This window comes from Bipolaris oryzae (genome assembly GCF_000523455.1).
Source record: "Bipolaris oryzae ATCC 44560 unplaced genomic scaffold scaffold_127, whole genome shotgun sequence".
Taxonomy (NCBI): domain Eukaryota; kingdom Fungi; phylum Ascomycota; class Dothideomycetes; order Pleosporales; family Pleosporaceae; genus Bipolaris; species Bipolaris oryzae.
In genome coordinates this window covers 30014-49874 of record NW_006911403.1, presented here as the reverse complement: position 1 = coordinate 49874, position 19861 = coordinate 30014, and the positions used below count along the sequence as shown (strand labels likewise).

Below are 19861 nucleotides of genomic sequence, written 5' to 3'. Positions count from 1 at the left end.
TGCTTTGTTGGGATACCATTAATAGGTTGTTAGCAGCGATATTTTTTGGCCTGTGAAGATCGTTGGTCCACTCTTGGTTTGTTTAGAGATATGAACTTCAATACAAAATTCCGCTATGCTATGTGTCTTCGCGTGCACGCTTTGCTCGCACAGCGCGACGTTTCATGACAATATATGTAAGTTAAACTTGGATGCGGTTTTTTTTGTTTTGTAGATGAAAGTGCAAGATCCTGGCTTTCGATCGCGTGTGCAGTGATTGCCCCTCCATCCCCTAACTGCGACAGCCACAGTAACCAATTGACTTCTTCCATATCCGCTGCTTATGAATCATCAGCCTAGAGGTTGAAGAAGACACTCGACCTTTGAACCACATCCGTTGCTACAAGTACTGGGGCTAAGAAAACCTGAAATTTTAAGTCAGTTTCCTACAGACCTCGTAGACCAAAAGCTTCAGATGGAGCAAATCGTAAGTACAACTTACCTTAAGAATCCATAGATCTAAAAATAGCTCATTAGCTATCACTATTACACTTGACGCGGCCTACACTGCTTGTAGGGCAGCCTTCGGGAACAAAGCGAGGATTTGGGCGATCTGAACTTTTGACACAGTGATGATTACTACAGCGTTCTCGCACTAGATCTTCGGAGGCGAAGACTCGGTATATGGCAGCGGCGGACAAGAGGATGAATAGATGGAGCAGCTGCATCTTCGTGTTGTAACGATTTTGCTACAGGTGACCAAATGCAGGTAAAATCGAGGTGGTTGAATGACCTAGAAGTGACGGGAAAAGATGAAGTTTCGGGGCTGACGTATTTTGAACAGAGAGAAGAGGGTATTTCAACCTAGTTTTATGTTACCGATGGATTTCAGGCCTCGATCCTGTGGGAGGAAGAGGCATGTGATGGTGAAGAAGGACCAAGGAGGTATTCGAGATGATCCGGATTCGCGTCGTACACTTGGGCCACAGAAGCAGTGCTAATAGTAATTGTATGACATCGAAACTTCATATCTTCCAGTCCTTTTCAAACTAAGTCAATTTTCTGGTACGCGTTATCATCGTTACCGTCACCCCATTCTCGCTTCCATGGAATGATACTGCATCAGTAACTTGCACTTTGCTATTTGTCACTGCCTATGAAACAAAACCCATGGCTAGGCTACACTTTCATCATTCCAAATTGAAACTGAATGAATGGTGAGAGCGATCCCTTATTTCATGATTGTACCTTAGAAACATAGTGATGGGTGGTCACAAGTAGTTGTACGATCATTACAAATTCCTTGCCTGACTCCTTCGCAGCTTCAAACTCTTTCTAGCGTCATCCCACATTAAATCGAACCCTTGCACTAGCCCTGAGCTGGGATGCGTTTTTCCGCATTATTTCTAGGTGCCTACATGGCAGTGAACGTTTTAGCTTCTAAGTACTTCAAGTAAGTACCACATTCTTAATGCCTGTAGTGGCACTATCAAGGAGCAAGATTAATCACTCAGACAGGGGGGTCGGCTACGTCCGTGGTGGAAACAGCAAGATTTACTTCCTTGACCTCACCGACGAAATTAAACCGATCACCGATGATACTCAGAGGGGCTATTTTGTACGGCCCATTTGTTGGAACATCGAAAGACACTTCTCCTGCAGTTTCTACGCGGATTCGTTGACCGGTCACGGTCCTTTGATTGGCCAGTACGAGGGTTTCAGCGAGGGCTGGTTTAGCACCGAGTATGCAGCATATTATAGATGCTGGTTTACTGGCTCCCAACGTCGGGACACTGTCACTGAGAATCCACGCACTAGTATCGAGCGTGTACAGACTGGTATCGAACGCCGGAAGCGGCCAAAAGAGTGGCCAGAGCCAAGCGACTGGCGGCGGCCAAACGACTGGCAGCGACCAAGTGACTGGCAGCGGCCAAACGACAGGCAACGGCCAAGCGATTGGCGGCGGCCAAATGACAGGCACAAACCGCCCCTGTTAGCAAGCTACCCGTGTGGCGTTCTCGGAGTATGCTTTAGCCTTGATAATACACTCAACATGGATTGTGCTAACCTCGATAAATTGTGGCATGATAGTTTCAATTTGCAGATTCTCAAAAGTGATACGTATGGGCTCCTCGATGTTTACCACTACGGGTGCTTTCTTGCTCTTCAGGTACTCTGATCTTATGCAGAAGAGCTAGCGCGACGATGAATGGGAAATTTTGAAGCGATTCAATTAAAGTATTTGTAAATTTGGTACGGGAAACAAAATAATTTACCAATTTCGCGTATTTATTGAGTAGTATGAGTTTTCGTTCGATGATTGCGCCAGACCAGGTACTTTGAATTCTGGTACACAATATCGCAATAGTAAGCTTGGATAACGCATTTCCGACCGATATATACCGCATACGATATCTGATGGCGACGGGATCTTTGTAGTTTCAAGCTTGCATGATCACAGGGATGCGGTGCTGGTGATTAGGATTCACGAGGGTGGGTGTGAGCGAAATGGTGAAGTCGGAGGTCCGAGGCGCTCCCATTGGCGGCCGGGGCGATAAGATAAGGACCCAAAATTTCCATTGCACCTTGCGAACTTCCTCGATGCTTGCATGCGACACCACACCTCGATACCCCACGCGCCACCCAACATCCACAAGCAATAAGGAAGTCAGCACCAAGAATCGCACACTGAAATACATCCAATCAGACGACCGTATCAACAAACTACCACCACGATGATCCGAAAACAAGCGCGTGAAAGGCGCGACTATCTCTACCGCCGCGCATTAACACTGCGCGATGCAGAACTTGCATCCAAGAGAGCCGCACTCAAAGAATCTCTCGCAAGCGGAAAGCCGCTGTCAAAAGACGTCGCCAACGACACAACCCTAAGAGAAGACTACAAGTACGACGAGAGCAGAGCAGATAGGACAGTCGAGGAAGAGCTAGGCTTGGATGACGAATATGCGCAGCTTTCTGGAGTTGTCGACCCGAGGATCCTCGTCACAACCAGTCGGTACGAGCGACGCTTTCCTCTTCGTTGAGCGCAGGCCACCTGCTAATACATGTGTGATATAGAGACCCTTCCAGCAGACTCGGCACTTTCGCAAAAGAAATCCGACTACTCCTCCCCACATCCATCCGCCTGAACCGTGGTAACATGATTCTGCCCAACCTAGTCGAAAGCGCAAAGTCTGGAGGTCTAAGCGACATGGTACTTCTACACGAACACAGAGGTACTCCGACTGCCTTGACGGTCTCGCATTTCCCCCACGGTCCCACGGCCAGTTTCTCGCTTCGTAAGTCTTGCTTTTTACCATCATCCTTTTCTGTTCCATGGATGGCGGACAAAAGGCTAACGAAATAATAAAGACAACGTAGTTCTCCGAGCGGACATCCCCAACTCCTCGCGCGGCACAGTCTCAGAAAGCTATCCGCACCTCATCTTCGAAGGCTTTACTACAAAACTCGGCCAACGCTGCGTTCAGATCCTCAAACACCTTTTCCCGCCTCGAGAAGCAAATGCCAAAGTAGGGAATCGTGTTGTGACGTAAGTCTCCTTCCTCTATCTTTCCTTTCTCACATTGCGTTTGCTAATCTTTTTTTTGAACAGATTCAAGAATATCGAGGATACAATTGAAGTTCGTCACCATGTTTTCGTAAAGACGGGGTACCAATCTGTAGAGTTGGCAGAGGTCGGGCCGAGGATGAGCATGCGTTTGTTTGAGATTCGGGCTGGTACGCTGGATAATAAGGAGGGGGATGTTGAATGGCATCTTAATCAGTACACGAGGACGGGCAGGAAGAAGGATTACTTGTAAGGGTTTGGGGGTGATCTACGAATTCGTCTGGACTATTTTTTACGTTCGGCTGGGCTATCCTTGTTCATGGGGTTGTAACATGTGGAAGCTGGGCATGAAGAGCTGATTAAGGAAAAGGGGCATGAGAAAAGTTGGGTCGAAATCATTCTGCACGAAGTAGCAGATATTTCTATGCATCACGTTAGGAGCAAGGCGTTAGAGCATAATTTGACAATGCGAAATATGTACGAATGTCAAAAAGAGTTAGACAAAATCAATGTGCAAAAGTAGCCAACTTTTCCTGGGCGACGTAAACTTCATCCAAGAAAGGTGGGTTCTATGCAGCCCACATTTGATCTATATCATGACAATTTCTATATTTTGACTCTGTGCTTGTAGTAATGTGAACAAGCTAGGTTCATCACATCATGCAACCGTTCGACTTGCTTGAGTGCAAGTCAGAGACACTCAAGCGCACACGCTGGCCATTGATCATCATGTAGCTTTCCACGAGCCATTCATACCACACCTTGCAGTCATCGGTCTGTCTCCAGAAACTGACTTCGACCTCTGAGTTGGCGGGCAGCTGCATAGGGTTCTGCAATGTTTGTCAGTACATGCGGCTAGAGGAATCAAAGGCCAAAAAACCTCCAGGGTAACATACCTTGAGAGGGAACAAGATTGGGAACCATGAAATCATGTCCTTGCTCTTCTGATCCATGGTAACGGGGTTAGTACTTAGTTCAACAGGGCCTTCGGAACCACTGTACAGCACAGTCTCAAAGTAGGCGCCCAAGCCATGGCAGACACCAGGCTCTTGAATTGGGAATGTGATCCTGCAATAACGCAAGTTGTGTTCGTTCGCGCCATCGCCTCCACAGAAGCCGCCTCCACCGCCTACGGCCGATCCGCCCTTACGTAGCGAAGACTGGGCTAGAACGGCCGGTGGGAGAGGGTGGGTAAACTCCCACGCAGTCCGTACGTTTGGTGCGAGAGGTGGTTCGAGGTTGAAGTTTTGCATCTTGGTGCCGTTGCTGAGCTGCTGAGAGGCAATCGTCTCTTTGGCTTCTGTGGACAAAAAGTCGAATTGTGACAGCATGACGACCCAGGGGATATCGAAAGCGTTTGGGTCTATACTCGTACTACGGTTGTACAAATCTGCCCAGAGCTTTGGGGTGGCAATTGGAGTAAAATGCGCGGTGTAGCTGGAGGGTATCGAGATGCCATGAGTGGGGTTCAAAACATGCTGGACACCATCGAGACACTCTGGCGACAACTCGTTGTCGGCAAAAGACCCAAGCAGCTCACTCACCAGAATGTCAACCTGGCCAAATGTGCCATCTGCTTTCGATGGCCCTTTCCAGGCCCTCATGTCCGTCTTGACAACTGTGACACGTCCGCCCCAAGTCTCAATGTTACGGCGCTGTAACAGGACGTAGGCGTTCGGGTTCTTTTCAATTGCATATACCTTCACAGGGACACCGGAGCTCGCACTCGCATTGAGTGCACGTGTTACGAGTGGTCCGCGGCCAGATCCTACGACTGCAATGACGACGGCGCCATTTTCTGAGCTTGTCGACTTCTGTTGTGCATGCCAATCGCGTAGCGCCTGTGCAATGGCTCGCTCGTACCATGCGTATTTGATTGGGTCTTTCTCAAACACCTCATAAGTAATGGATTCCAGATTGTCTGTCAAGGGCTGCAGTGGGCTCTGGAGGTAGTCCTGGAAGCCACCACCAAAGCGTTCAATCTGGCTTTTGGGAGGTTGGTTACGCTGCAGGTACCGCATGTAACTTAGGTGTGGTGTAGGGTCATTGCTGCTGCTGCTCTTTTTTGGTGATTTCTTTGCCATTTGAGCTGCTTCGGCCGGAGTGGGTGCGGCCGTCGAGGAAGCAGGACTTGGTGCGTCCTCTACCGTGTGAGGAGAGAGATGGCCTGTAGAATACGACATGATCATGTCTGGGTCGTCAATGCCTGGGAGTGGGCCGACGTCCGAGATGAGTAGCCAAGGCCCGCGCTGCAGGCGCATAGCCCGGAAGATGAAGACTTGGTGTGCCTTTGACAGCACGAAGGATTGACGAGCATTGACCAAAAAGGACGATGCCGATAGATTGAGTAGTCTGACGGGTTCTGAGAACCAGCGCGACTGAAGTGAAAGCGACGGAAGTCGGCGCGGGAGATCAAGCACTGAGGTAATCGAGTTAGCATGGAAGAACATGGTCTGGTGAGGTACAGTCTCCCTGATGGAAAGAAGAATGCTTACTGATTGACAGTCTGCTGTGGTAGTTGCAAATGGACCTGATGGTATTCCACGCATCCCACGAGCTCCACGAGTTGATGTTCTTTGCCTCGGGACTGGGCTCAAACTCTGGTCTTGCGAAGCGTGCTAGGTCTCCGACGTCCGCTTCAGTAGGTTCTGGCTGCTTGCCGTCTATGGGTAGTTGGATATGGAGCTGAAGGTAAGACCCCGTAACGAGGGCCTCTTTGATCGAGCGAGCATATTGAGACACACCAGTCTGTCCATGAGCGAGTCTCGGACCTGGCACAACAACATTTGTGACACCGCAGAATGCGGCAAAGGCAATTTCGAGGTGAAAGACTTGTCGCGACAGATGGGCGATAAGTGGATCGGGCGAGGACAGGTCAATCCATGGGCTAGCAAAAGTTACGAGCTGGCCGATGATGTCGGTTGGACCAAGAGGTGTGTCGAAATTGTCCAGTGCAGGTATCAAGGGCAGCGGCTGCGCTGGAGACTCGGCAAGGGATTGAGAGTACGAGTTGAGGATGCCGAGAACACGGTTATGGAAGTGGTCGTTTGTTATTGGGCTCGTGAGCATATCATACTGGTCATGGTCAGTTGCGGTTCCTGCATATTCTCGGCGGCACCTACTCCGAGATCTTGGGCGTGCTGGACCAGTTCCGGCGACACATCGAGGCTGCGCTTCGACTCATGTTGGCCAATATAGAAAATGGCAGCTGAGTCATCCATTCCTTCTGAGTAGTCCATATTGCCAAGAGGGTTCCGAACAGGGCGAAAATATGTGCGGCGGCGAAGGAAATATGACTACGGAAAAGATGGTGGAGAAGACTGCGGCGGCGGAGCACGGCAGCGGGGTTGTCGGTGAGGCGGCGGGCAGAGGCAATTGTTGCGGGCAAGCAAAATCAGTCACGGCGGCGGCGATGGGTCACGGCAGGCGGAAAATAAGCCACTCCGGGTAGAGGGCGCACGTATATTGATCAGATTCATGGCGGCGTGTGTGGGTGGATATTTGGTGTGGTGCCTGGCAGGCCGTGGTGGTTCGCGCCAAGCGTGGAGGGTAATGCCTGTGGAGCTCCGTACGTTAGTTCGATGCGGGCTATTCCTACTCCGGTCGCCGCATAACTTTTTCTACGTCCGGACATCTTCACCACGCGCCAACCACGAGCAAACCGCAACCATGACTGCTATGCCCAAGCGCGAATACGACAACGACGACAGCGCCCGCGTCAAGCGCGTCAAGACTGAATCCACCGGCAAAGGCGATATGGACGCCGCCTCTAACCCGTACCTCGCGCACTGGAACGATACCAAAGACAGTGCCGCCACCGGCCAGGGCCTCCAAGGCTTCAAGCGCCATGCTACCACCACTGCGCAAGCCAATGCCGCAGAGAACGGGCCCAGCAACCCCTTCACCGGCCGCCCCCTCTCCAAAAAGTACATGAGCATCCTCGAGAAGCGCCGTGACCTGCCCGTCCACCAACAGCGTGATGAGTTCCTCAAGCTCTACCAGGAGTCGCAGATCCTTGTCTTTGTCGGTGAGACTGGTTCTGGAAAGACGACACAGATTCCCCAGTTCGTTCTCTTTGACGACCTTCCCCAGACCGAGGCCAAGATGGTCGCTTGTACGCAGCCTCGTCGTGTCGCTGCCATGTCGGTGGCCCAGCGTGTGGCTGAGGAGATGGACGTCGAGCTAGGCGAAGAGGTTGGATACAGCATTCGTTTCGAGGACAAGACGGGGCCAAATACCATTCTCAAGTACATGACGGACGGAATGTTGCTGCGTGAGGCCATGAACGACCACAACCTCACGCGCTACAGCACAATCATCCTCGACGAGGCTCACGAAAGGACCTTGGCCACCGATATCCTTATGGGTCTGCTCAAGGAAGTTGTTCTGCGCCGGCCCGATCTCAAGCTCATCATCATGAGTGCCACTCTCGACGCTACCAAATTCCAAAAGTACTTCCACAACGCCCCGCTCCTCGCCGTCCCCGGACGAACCCACCCCGTCGAGGTATTTTATACCCCCGCGCCCGAGCGCGACTATGTCGAAGCTGCTCTCCGCACCGTCCTTCAAATCCACGCTACCGAACCCGAGGGTGACATTCTGCTCTTCTTGACTGGTGAGGAGGAAATTGAGGATGCATGCAGAAAGATCAACCTTGAAGCCCAAGATCTTAGTCGCGAGGGTGGTGCAGGTCCACTGGTTGTATACCCGCTCTACGGAACTCTGCCTCCGGCGCAACAACAAAAGATCTTCAATCCCGCTCCTCCCCCATCAACCCCTGGCGGCCGCCCCGGACGAAAGGTTATTGTTTCTACCAACATTGCCGAGACATCTTTGACTATTGATGGAATCGTCTATGTCGTAGATCCAGGTTTCAGTAAGCAAAAGGTCTACAACCCTCGTATCCGTGTCGAGTCACTGTTGGTATCGCCCATCTCCAAGGCATCTGCACAGCAACGTGCTGGACGTGCCGGACGTACGCGCCCCGGTAAATGCTTCCGATTGTACACCGAGGCTGCCTTCAAGAAGGAGCTCATTGAGCAAACATATCCTGAAATTCTGCGCTCAAACTTGGCAAGCACGGTTCTAGAGCTCAAGAAGCTTGGCGTTGACGACCTGGTACATTTTGATCTCATGGACCCTCCTGCGCCCGAGACTCTGATGCGTGCGTTGGAAGAGCTTAACTACTTGGCATGTCTGGACGATGAGGGCGAACTTACCACACTGGGAAGTCTCGCATCTCAATTCCCCCTGGACCCTGCGTTGGCAGTCATGCTCATCACCTCTCCCGAATTCTACTGCTCCAATGAGATGCTGTCTCTCACTGCACTCCTCTCTGTGCCTCAAATCTTCGTCCGTCCAGCCAACAACCGCAAGCGAGCAGACGAGATGAAGGACTTGTTCGCACACCCTAAGGGTGACCACCTCACAATGCTGAACGTCTACCATGCATTCAAGAGCGAAGAGGCTCAGGAAAACCCAAAGCAATGGTGCCATGACCACTTCCTGTCATACAGAGCGCTCCAGCAAGCGGACAACGTCCGTCTCCAGCTTAAGCGCATAATGGAGCGTGAGGAGTTGGAGCTTGTGTCTACACCATTTGAGAACAAGAAGTACTATGAGAATATCCAACGTGCACTTGTCGCAGGCTTCTTCATGCAAGTCGCTAAGCGTGATGGCAACGGCAAGAGTTACATTACAGTCAAGGATGAGCAAAATGTTCTTCTGCATCCCAGCACAGTGCTGGCTGAGGACAGCGAATGGGTCATCTATAACGAATTTGTACTCACCACGAAGAACTACATTCGAACCGTCACCTCCGTCAAGCCTGAGTGGCTCATGGTAAGTACATATAGCTCCAAAGTTTGCTCGTCGCATACTGACTGTTTACAGGATATTTCTCCCAACTACTACGATTTATCGCAGTTCAAGAAGGGCGAGATCAAGACGGCTCTGCAACGCGTTGTCACCAAGATTCAACGCAAGGAGGCTGAGAAAGGAGGACGACGATGAGTATTTTCAAATACTCTCTACGAAATAGATTTATGCGATACTTTGGGACGAGGTGCTGATGCTAAGCACCAAAAACACTAATGTTGGATTGTAACGACAATGTCTTATTTCTAAGGGCAGTACCATCCAGTGTGAGTCTTGCCCTTCAGAGTGGGGCGATGCACGGCAGAGTAACTACAGGCTTTTGGGATGGCGAACAGGTCTCATTGGGGAGGGGCGCGTCATCGCCGGCTTTGAAACAAATCTTCTCTTTCCTTAGCATTGATAGACATCACCCTGAGCCCCAAGGAGATCTGTTGAAGTTAGGTTCACCTGCAACACCAGCAAGATGGCTGCCTAATAGTTACAAATGGGGCTGATTTACATTTGGTCCGGCTATGTGTGAACGACTAGAGAATTTCAACTATTGGATGCGGTAGCATTCACCTAAACAACCTTATGGACAGTGCACTCTTCGTTGAATGTTGATCTGCAATGAGACTCAAAAAAAATCGGTCATCGGCCGAGCAGAAACTCCATATCAATCAGCACTACATCAGCTATATCTCTAGCGACCTGCGTCTTGTTCGATTAGTGACTGAAGAAGTCTCACTGTCGTTCTCGTGTTATAGCCAGTCTGTGTTTCGACTTCGTTGAGAACATTCCAGATCCGCGCCTTCCGTGAGATACCCTGGATATGTTTCGCCGCTGTATCACTATGTCGTCAATTTCAAGTACGAGGGTTGGCCTTCTATGTTGATCACAATAAGCATACACGTACCGTAGAACAAGCCATGAGTAGAAAACACCATCAATGATGGCGGAAATTCTGATATGGCTATGTCAGTGACTTTGATGGCCTGCTCCTGGATGAGTGGAATGTAGGCCTCGTCCTGCAGTGCTGGCTCTGCATAAAGTAGTATGTGCGCGATATGATACCCTGACGAGGTCAGTATTCCTCGGGCCACTATTTATGACAAGCTCAAACATACAGAATGCAGCAGCTGCAGCTGCAGCAACCGGAAAATATACTTTGCAGAAACCATCCTCGTCTGTTTCCCCGTGTGGGATACCACTAAAAGTCTCAGAGAGACCTCTTCGCCATATTTCCATCTCATGCAGGAAATCTTGCCGTTGTATTTTACCAGCTTCCGTATTACCATCTGGCCCAAATACAAGGTTGATTACTCTTGCCAATATCCAAAGAACATGGTTTCCAAGTACATCTTCCCTCGTCTCACCCTCTACCCAAGAGACCTCCCATTCAGCAGGGTTGAAAACCAAGGGCTGTTCGCTTGCCATTGCAACAACGATTTCATGTCTGACGTAAATCCAAAAGTTGGCAAGATCAGTCCCAGTCGATTGCGCAGTAACACGCCGTGACTTGACGAGGCTCACAAGGCCTAAATAGTGCCTCCGATAATCCTCTGACCGTAACGCTCCATGGATCTCATAACTCAACAGCAGCATACTTGCCGTCAGCGCATGCTCGTGTTCTGGCATACTCAAAGCTTCAATCAATAGACGCAGAGCCTCACCGTAGTGTCTTACGGCGCACACTCCCCACGACGGATCATGACTGGAATTCGAGAGGGCCAAATGATTGGCGGTGAATGCACACACGCAATGAAACAACAGTGGTGATCCTAGAGCAAGCTGCGGTACTTTGTGCTGGTAGGTAGAACCGTGATCGAATATATCCATCCATGTTGCAACGGTGCGTACGTACGTCTGCAAGAGGAAAGCGCTTTCTGAGGTCAACCGTATTTTTGGCTTGGGACTAGTTGGTCCTGCCGATCCCGTTGGCGATAGGCCGTTCACCGGAATATAGCTTTGAGGTGGCGTTGGGTTCTCAGGGAGTTCTAGATCGTTCATCCGTAGCTTGAAGACATCAACAAGTGAAGGCGCATCTTTGTTCACCTCGTCTCCAGATGAATTGGCGTGGGGAGCAGTCCGGGCATCTTCTGGCTGCTCGCATTCGAGTTGCAGACGTTCACAATTTCCACAGATAGGTTTTTTCTCATCACAGCGTGTGTGACGGCGCTTACATGTTGTGCTGAAAAAGCAGAGTCAACAAAGTGAACGACGAGTCGTCAGCGTAGTGAACAAACCAGCCTTGATGTCATTAGTTTCCTTGAAGTCGTTATCGATAAGGATGTCATGGACGTACCTGTTTTGCTCCGCGTCCCGCCTCTTCGCTTCTTTTTGGGTCTGCTATCACTGTCCATTTCAACTGCGTAGTTCTGAAGTACCTTGTCGCTAGTCCTAGAAACGAAAAACCCGGTGGCAATAGTACATTGTCAGCGTTGAGCCAAGTGGAGCGTAAAGCTCAAGTACATATAGTTTCTAGTACATATTGGGCTAGCATAGTCATCGCGTGTTCACGTGGGATATACCTATATGCACCCCATAGCATATTAGTAGGAGACGCGCAAAATTATTCATATCGGAAATCACATTAGTTGATATTGAAAAATGATGTCTGAGTTCACATATTCATGTACAAGTCGTGCGTCACCCCAGAGAGAATTTCTTTGAACAACCAACAGAATGCCAGAAATTAGCTACGTTACTGCAGGTAGAAACACTCAACCTATGTTATAGCTTAACAAAAGAGGTTAAATTATTAGGTTGTACATCATGTGAGTATTTTTTGGCGACTATCAAGATACAGCTGGGTACTTCGTGGTGCATTCGTCAACGACGAGAAAGCCGCAAGTACAATAGCGTTATCAGGCTGTATGCCTAGTGAAGTTAGTAAACTTGAAGGTAAGTCCTCTCACAGGAATATATACCATTCAACCTCACCAAAGAAAACTCCCATGAGGCGACGCCAAGGGGACGTACTTATGTGCATCATATGTATCTGAACATGTTGTTTCGCACACTTCTCTTCATAGAGGCAGGCTTTCCATCTTCGTATTCAACGCCAGCTGCACCTCCTTCGCTGTCAAGCCCTTGCAGTTTTTCCATAAGCTCTGCATCGAGCTCCGCTTGTGTCTTCCTCTTGGGCTTTGGCGTTTCGGAAGTCCTATCATCTGATTTTTGAGAATCGCCATTGACTGAATTTGTGTTTGTGCTATTGGAGCTTGAGTCTGAGTAATCCCTAAGTGAGGCGAACACCGGCCGTGCAGGTAGATACGAGTATCGTATGAGAGAAGAAATTGGAGTAAGGCGAGACATCTGGCGTAATTGCATAATATTAGGAGATGGGCTGCTGTACATTGAAGTGGCTGCAGCGGCATTAAGACTGCGGTGATGGTTCTACGTCACTGTGACCATGTCCGCAACGCGAACACAGACGGTCCTGGCGAAAGCCCACGCGGATGAAATGACGCATGCAGTCAATTACCTTCCTGTCCAAACTGCCCGTTTCTATTACCGATATTATAGAAATCACAAATTTCATGCTCAGCTATTCAAATGATGTGTTGCTGGTCAAATGCAGATGCCTGTTTTTGCCAAGACGCTAGTCTCTGCAGCCCTTTGAACTTTGAGTTCCTCGCGGTCGCATTGCACTGCACGCGCCATTCCACCAACTTTCCGCAAACCCATCCAAAATGGTCGTCACATCTTCCTGGTCGAACGTCGAGGACGAAGTACTGAAGGCTGCCATCAGTAAATATGGGCTGAACCAGTGGTCACGGTGCGCATCTTTGCTAGCAAAGAAGAGCGCGAAGCAATGCAAGGTACGCGCTTTCATCGTAGACTTTAGCATCGCTAGAATACTGACACCAAACAGTCAAGATGGCAAGAATGGCTGGATCCGTCGATTCGAAAAACCGAATGGGATCGCGAATCGGACGAGAAGCTCCTGACTATGGCGAAACTCCTTCCCACCCAATGGCGCACGATTGCACCCATCGTCGGACGGACAGCGACACAGTGTCTGGAAAGATACCAGAAGCTTTTGGACGAACAAGAAGCTCGTGAGTCTAGTGATCTGGGACTTGCGGGCCCAGAAGGCGGAGAGGCGGCTCCTTCAGCAGAGGATGTCAGACGCCTGCGTCCCGGCGAGGTTGACGCCTATGCCGAGAGTCGTCCTGCTAGACCAGATGCTGTGGATCTAGAGGACGAAGACAAGGAGATGCTTTCGTATGTATTCTTCAAAATCCACACATATAATCACAACTAACTTGTTGTCTGCAGAGAGGCGCGCGCGCGTTTGTCCAACGTTAGCGGTAAGAAGGCCAAGCGAAAGGCTCGTGAAAGGCAACTGGAGGAATCTAGAAGGCTTGCCTTGCTTCAGAAGAGACGGGAGTTGAAGGCGGCTGGTATCAACATCAAGATTACCCCAAAGAAAGGCAACCACATCGATTACAATGCCGACGTTCCGCTTGAGAAAGAAGTCCCCGCAGGCTTCTTCGACACGACTGAAGAAATCGACCGCAACGAGCGACAACGAGAGGCCTTTGATCCACGAAAACAACAACTTGCGAACAAGAGGAAGATGGAGGCCCAGGAGGACGGTGGGGGTGACCGAAAGAAGAAGAAGGATGAGAAGGCAGGAGGTCTCGCAGCGTCATATGCAAAGGCTGCGCAGATGCAGAGGATACGGGAGGCAGAACAGAGCAGCAAACGACGTGCACTTGTGCTACCATCCCCACAAGTTGGAGAAGCTGAGCTTGAGGACATTGTCAAGATGGGAGCAACCGGCCAGCGTGCAATCAGCGCAGGAAGCAGCGACAATGTGGCAACCCAGGGTCTGATCGGTGATTACTCGAATGTGGTCGGCAACACACCGATTCGAACACCAATGGCGCCCAAGGAAGAGGACTACGTCGCAAATGAAATTCGAAACGCTCGGATGAGGACAGAGACACAGTCTGCTCTGCTCGGCGGAGATAACCCAGATCTTGTAGAAGACCAGGCGCCCGTTTCATTATCCGGGTCCGCTTCACGGCATCAGATTGTAACCCCGAATCCGATGGCAACCCCCTTCAGGCAAGCCAATGGTGGAGTAGGCGCAACACCAATGCGACAAGGACCAGGAGCGACACCGATGCGAACCCCACGAGACACGCTGCGCTTGAACGGAGAGGAAGACGGTATGCAACTAGTTTCTCAGACGCCTCGCGATATAAGATTGAGAGAGCAGGCGAAGCGTCAAGACTTGAAGAGCAAGCTTGCTGCGTTGCCAAAGCCCAAGGAGGAGAGCTGGGAGTTTGAATTACCCGAAGAGCAAGCAGAACCGATGGAAGTCGAGATTAGCGAAGAGGACGCGGCTGAACGTGACCGGAAGGCTCGTGAAGCCCGCGAAGCACAAGAGGCTGCAGAATTTGGTCGACAAACCCAAGTTGTTCAGAAGTTTCTCCCAAGGCCGTCGCTGATCGACATCGATGCCATGATGAAGCGCGCACTCGATCTGTCTGATCCTGTAGAGCGCGAAGTGGAAGTCGAGATGGCCAAACTCATTGCAAACGACGTTAAGAAATTTGGCAATGGTCGTGTCACCGGTACCGTACAAAGGATCGAGTCCATGTCAGACGAGGCCCTCCGAAATGCAAAGATGGAGCTTGCTCTCGAGCTTGCCATGACTACAGAAAAGGACAAGAAAGCCTTTCACTCTGACGTCAACACTGCATGGACGACGCTACATGGTTCCGCCATCCTCCCTGGTATTGCAGGCTGCGAAGAAGATGAGATTGACGAGCACCAGCTTATGGTCGAAGCGTTTGACAAGGCGCAAGAAGCAATCATTGACGCTGCTGAACGCGCGAACAAGATTGAGAAGCGCCTTATGACACACCATGCCGGATATGCCAAGCGGTCGGCTCTACTACGAGAGAAGATTGGAGGCGCTTTTGCTGCGTTGGAGAAGGCAAGAGATGATCTCAATACAGCACGCACGGCAGAATACAACGAACAGACTGCGGTGGAACGCAGATTGGAGCGTCTGCGCGAGGAAGTGCAGTTTGTCACAAAGAGGGAGAGAGAAGCACAGGAGGTGTATAGGCGACGAAAGGAGGAGTTGGACAACCTACAAGTTCCCGTCAATGGTGTACATTAGATGGCTTTAATGCGTGTTTATTCTTCTTTTTCCCTATTTTGTATATCAATTCAAGTGGATGGGCTGCATTGGGAGGGCGTTTTATCGATGCTGCATGATGTGGATATATGGACAAAACTGCTAGCTATGAAGACAGCGTCGAAATAAATGATTTGATACCACATTAGATTCTGCTTTTCCTTGGCGATGTGACTACAGTGTGTTGATGTGAAAATAACAGTTGATTTACCTTTATGCAGTGTAGATCTTACTGAAGGAAAGATATCTGGACAGATATACGACATCAATCAAAGGCTCAAAGACATATTATTTACCTTCCGACAATATATATTTCCACTCAATCGCTCTCACATTCCGACACTATAGTTCTCCTACCTCTCAGCCGCTTTCATAATCCCACATCGCTCACCCAGTCACCAGCATCGCAGTACCAAATCTTGTCCCTCACGCCCCCATTACCTGTCATCCTCTCACCCTCTGCTCTCGATCAACTCGCCAAGTAAGCGAAAAAACGCTATATTCGCAGATAAACAGAATTTAGCCGCCGCTTGCAATGTAAAAGTCAGCAAGTCCATCGGACCGTACGGATAAAGTCTGCATATTACAGTGGCGTGACCTGACGACTTTTCCTCGCCTTTTCTATTCTGCGTGAAAGAAAGAGAAGGGGAAGATAAGGTTTTATTGCTTAGCTCTTGCAATCTCTTTTTCTTTTGAGTTACAGAGCAGTCGAGAAGAAAAGCGCAGTTATTTCTGACTGTTCGTCTCTTCTCTGTGTGATCGTGATTGCCATATATGCTAGCCCCGGATATCGCAAGACTAAACACGGCTGGAATGGTATATGTAGTACTTGCTGGATTAGTGGCGTGGTAGAGTATCTCTAGAAATTTTGAGTTCAAATAAGTCTCAAATCGTATTTTCTGAGTCACTGTTGAGATGGGCGGGTTTTATCTATACCACGACTACTTGCGTACAACATCTCATTCTCGTGATGTGAACATATACTCCACAACCATCTTTGCCATATATAGCGTAAGAATATTTATAGGAAGGTACGAGAATGATTCGTAGACTCAAATTACGTTGAGACCTCAAGCTGCTATCAAGGATCCAAATACATGGGGGAAATCTTCTAATACGTGACCTGTAGCAAGCCGGAGCCGACCGAGCCTCCTTCGAACAGGTTCTAAATACCATGATATAAGGCATTGTATACATAACATGCCTTTCAATCGAACCATCCAAACTCCCTTACAAAAGACTTTTCAGCAAGAAGATGTCACCTCGTACACCCCAACAACAAGTCATCACAGCATAACAAACAGTTCGAGATCACTTGTTCAAAAAAAAAGTTGGAGTTCTCTATTCGTAGTTCATAAAAAGCGCACCAAGGTGAACGATGATATCCTCATCTCACCCGTCTAAGGAACAGAAAAAGCAAGTTCCCCTGAATGTCCATCGTAGGTAGGACAAAGTGCGATGAAGAGGGGGTCTCCTCCCTCTAAAGTCGCAAAAAGGGTGTTTAAAAAAACCAAGAAAACCAGCTTGATGGGAGTACCGCGGAAGGAAGAGTGAAAAAAGGCGTCCCTGATTATCCTCCCTTCCACGGACCATAGTGAAAAGAAGCTGTGTGAAGGGGGCCTGCATAGCAAGCAAAGAAGTGTAAAAAAAGAAAAGAAAAGTAAAGGAAACAACCCATCCTCGCCCTGCATTACTAGGCGAGAAGGATAAAGGGAAGAAAAAAAAAGGGGGGGGGGAAGGGAGATCAAGCCCACGCCCCATGGCAAAAAGCAAGACCCAGCGTGACTTTTTCCCATCGAAGAAGTTTCGAAAGGAAAAAAAAAGGAAGAAAAAACGCCAAGTCTCCATACCAACCACACTCCCCACCACCTTTCATCCATCATGAAAAAAATTTCCGAGCCCAGAATAGCCAAAAAAACGCCAGGTGAGGAGCGAGGCACGCTCTCTTTCTCTCTCTATCGCTTTCCATCCAAGACCTCAAAAATGCCTGCAACAAGCACCTCGCTGGACCCCCTGCCCGCACTCGGCCGTGGCTCGAGGACATCGAGTCCTTGCTCGAACAAGTGCCTTTCCTCCTCGAGCTCAAACTCGAGCACGCTGGGCTTGCGGCGCACGGCGAGCAACTCGCGCAGCGACGAGCCCGACGAGGAGCGCGTGCTGTGCGGCGACGAGTTGCGGGTGAGTGGGGAGGTCATGGAGGAGGAGGTGAGGATGGAGGAAGGGGAGGCGGAGCGCATGGAGGCGCCGCGGGTGGGGCTGAAGGCTGTTTTGAGGCGGCGGAGGGAGCCGCTGGTGTTGGAGCGGAGGGGGGTGAAGGATTGGAAGCGGTTGGTGCGGGATGGGGAGGAAGGCATGTTGGCTTTCTTGTTTGCTTGTTTGTTTGTTGGTCGGTTGGGTGAAGGGTTCTTCTCTCAGAGAATGTGTCGAGTAAGGTTTTGTTTGATCGTGAAGTGAGTTGATGACGATCGGGTAGAAGATGAAGAAGAAAAAGAAGAGAGTCCGAGTATTCCTTTCCAGAAGTGATAGATGGAGAAAGGAAGAAGAAGCAAAGGAAGCGATGCGGAAGTGGGCAAAGCAAGGTATAAGGATAGTCTCAGACAAGGTTGGCGGCGGCGAAAGGTAACCAAGGATACGGGTCCCGTCAGCTTTCGAGTCTCTCTTTTAGCGAGTCAAGCAATGGTAAATGACGTTGGCAAGCAAAAAGATATGGTCCCGGCGGGTAGGGATGACAGACGGGTCTGAGCTTCGTGTGGGTGGAACAGAGTTGGATAAAAGGGTAAGGCGTGGTCGTTTCGTGTAGATTTGGTTCTTCAATGGACCGAGATAAAGTAGAACAAGCAGAAAGCGGGAAACCTTGTTCAGATTTTTGGGATTTTTAAGTCGTTTTGCGCGTTGATTGTAGCGTTGAGTCGTTGCGTTGACAAGCGTATTTCTTTTGCCGTTAAATGTAAGACGGACGGGTGGTGCTTGTTGTTGTGTGTAGTAATACCAGCCACGACACAATGTGAGGAGAAAAACAAAAAAGCAACGAATGAATCGTAGAAGGAGGGAGAGGGGGGGAAATGATTCAGCGGTTATTTGGGAAAAGAACGAGATGACAGCAGCCTTTTGAGACGCAGCAGAGAAACAGATGCGGATCCCCTTTTTTCCCTCTTTACCCCCTCCCTCCACCCCCAAAGCTGTCGTGTCGCATCTTCTGGGTTGAGAGGACGCCAGTGCGCGTGCGTGTTGCGTGTGCCAGGGAACTTCTCAAACCATGGAACGACGCTTCAAGTGGGCAGGGGCGGGGGTTCTGGCCCATTGTTTGATCGCCGGCCCAAGCGAACTAGCGAGCGGGAAAGTCGATGGGCGTTGGTTTCCTACTACCAGAGTCGTCTACAGTGGGCTTTGCTGGGCTTTGCTAGGCCCTTGCCGGGTGCCGCGGACAAATTGCTCTGCTCATTTCCAGCCAAAGGCCCTGCAATTGATAGGGGAGATTGCATGGCATTGGACCGAGTAAGGATGATCCATATCTCCCTCTCTCTCTATGCTCAACCACCGGATTCTGGGTGATGGACTTATCCTCAACCTCTTGCTTGCTTACTTGCTTGCTTTCGGCCGAAGGGATATAGTGCATTGAGCGTCGTCGCTTTTATTCTGGTTACGTACTATGGGGCCTTGATGTTGCGACGAGTCCCTTTTTTTTTCTTCCTTCTCTTTACCCTATGCATGCGACTGGAACATCCGTCCGCCTCATGCACATACATACACCCACACTCACACACACTTAGCATACATGATGGGCATCTTTTACCGTGCAGGCGTTTCCGCCGATGGCGTCCCGTACCGTCCTCACAGCAGAAAATCGTAGTGCCAGTACGTAAGGGTGCAAGCGACCGATTGGGTGCAAGAGACAGACGAGTGTTCTTACCGGACCATGTATACCAATCTAGCTGGCTTCAGACACAATGCACCCCATCGTCTTGTTTCTCGCGTTGCAACCAACCAGCCCTCGCTCGCTGGCCGCCCACACAGCACATGAAGCCCGCGCCGTCTCCGTGGCTGTGTGACGCAACAACAATCTGCGACAGACAGCCGGTGGCCGCAAGCAGTATGATCCTTGAGGGGGACGGAGGGAATGCCGAGCTATCTGACGGCCGACCCAGTGTTTCAGATGCCCCCGGCCACAAGACGAATCGAGATGCTGTTGTAATGCAGGCGACGCATCGACGGCTTGTCCGTGGTCCATTGTCTGATGGAAAACGAGGCACCGCACATGCACGCAAATGCGTCTATGGGTCATGCGCAACGCGCGA

The 19861-nt window shown here is 50.1% G+C and overlaps 8 protein-coding genes across 8 annotated transcripts; 4 read left to right on the top strand and 4 right to left on the bottom strand.

The window, feature by feature from the left end:
- Positions 1-1549: 1549 nt before the first annotated feature.
- On the top strand, positions 1550-1768 carry COCMIDRAFT_74528 (uncharacterized protein; the record flags this gene model as incomplete). Its single annotated transcript, XM_007692384.1, has 1 exon — positions 1550-1768. A coding segment is annotated over one exon (219 nt), but the record flags the coding sequence as incomplete, so codon positions are not given.
- A 946-nt stretch (positions 1769-2714) lies between these two features.
- Positions 2715-3800, top strand: COCMIDRAFT_102247 (uncharacterized protein; the record flags this gene model as incomplete). The annotated part of the gene is made up of 4 exons (XM_007692383.1): positions 2715-2995; positions 3058-3278; positions 3352-3529; positions 3593-3800. The coding sequence occupies 4 exons, from the start codon at positions 2715-2717 to the stop codon at positions 3798-3800; spliced, it is 888 nt and encodes a 295-aa protein (XP_007690573.1).
- A 400-nt stretch (positions 3801-4200) lies between these two features.
- COCMIDRAFT_28541 (uncharacterized protein) lies at positions 4201-6786 on the bottom strand (the record flags this gene model as incomplete). Its single annotated transcript, XM_007692367.1, has 4 exons — positions 4201-4377; positions 4444-5966; positions 6043-6622; positions 6670-6786. 4 exons carry the CDS (start codon positions 6784-6786, stop codon positions 4201-4203), a joined length of 2397 nt encoding a protein of 798 aa, XP_007690557.1.
- Positions 6787-7216: 430 nt separating this feature from the next.
- On the top strand, positions 7217-9559 carry COCMIDRAFT_102262 (uncharacterized protein; the record flags this gene model as incomplete). Its single annotated transcript, XM_007692382.1, has 2 exons — positions 7217-9388; positions 9440-9559. 2 exons carry the CDS (start codon positions 7217-7219, stop codon positions 9557-9559), a joined length of 2292 nt encoding a protein of 763 aa, XP_007690572.1.
- Positions 9560-10106: 547 nt separating this feature from the next.
- On the bottom strand, positions 10107-11766 carry COCMIDRAFT_102248 (uncharacterized protein; the record flags this gene model as incomplete). Its single annotated transcript, XM_007692381.1, has 5 exons — positions 10107-10246; positions 10320-10478; positions 10531-10963; positions 11204-11463; positions 11709-11766. 5 exons carry the CDS (start codon positions 11764-11766, stop codon positions 10107-10109), a joined length of 1050 nt encoding a protein of 349 aa, XP_007690571.1.
- Positions 11767-12394: 628 nt separating this feature from the next.
- COCMIDRAFT_51660 (uncharacterized protein) lies at positions 12395-12580 on the bottom strand (the record flags this gene model as incomplete). The annotated part of the gene is made up of 1 exon (XM_007692380.2): positions 12395-12580. A coding segment is annotated over one exon (186 nt), but the record flags the coding sequence as incomplete, so codon positions are not given.
- Positions 12581-13098: 518 nt separating this feature from the next.
- Positions 13099-15548, top strand: COCMIDRAFT_39082 (uncharacterized protein; the record flags this gene model as incomplete). The annotated part of the gene is made up of 3 exons (XM_007692373.1): positions 13099-13227; positions 13281-13633; positions 13688-15548. The coding sequence occupies 3 exons, from the start codon at positions 13099-13101 to the stop codon at positions 15546-15548; spliced, it is 2343 nt and encodes a 780-aa protein (XP_007690563.1).
- A 1973-nt stretch (positions 15549-17521) lies between these two features.
- On the bottom strand, positions 17522-17920 carry COCMIDRAFT_39081 (uncharacterized protein; the record flags this gene model as incomplete). Its single annotated transcript, XM_007692372.1, has 1 exon — positions 17522-17920. One exon carries the CDS (start codon positions 17918-17920, stop codon positions 17522-17524), a length of 399 nt encoding a protein of 132 aa, XP_007690562.1.
- Positions 17921-19861: the final 1941 nt, after the last annotated feature.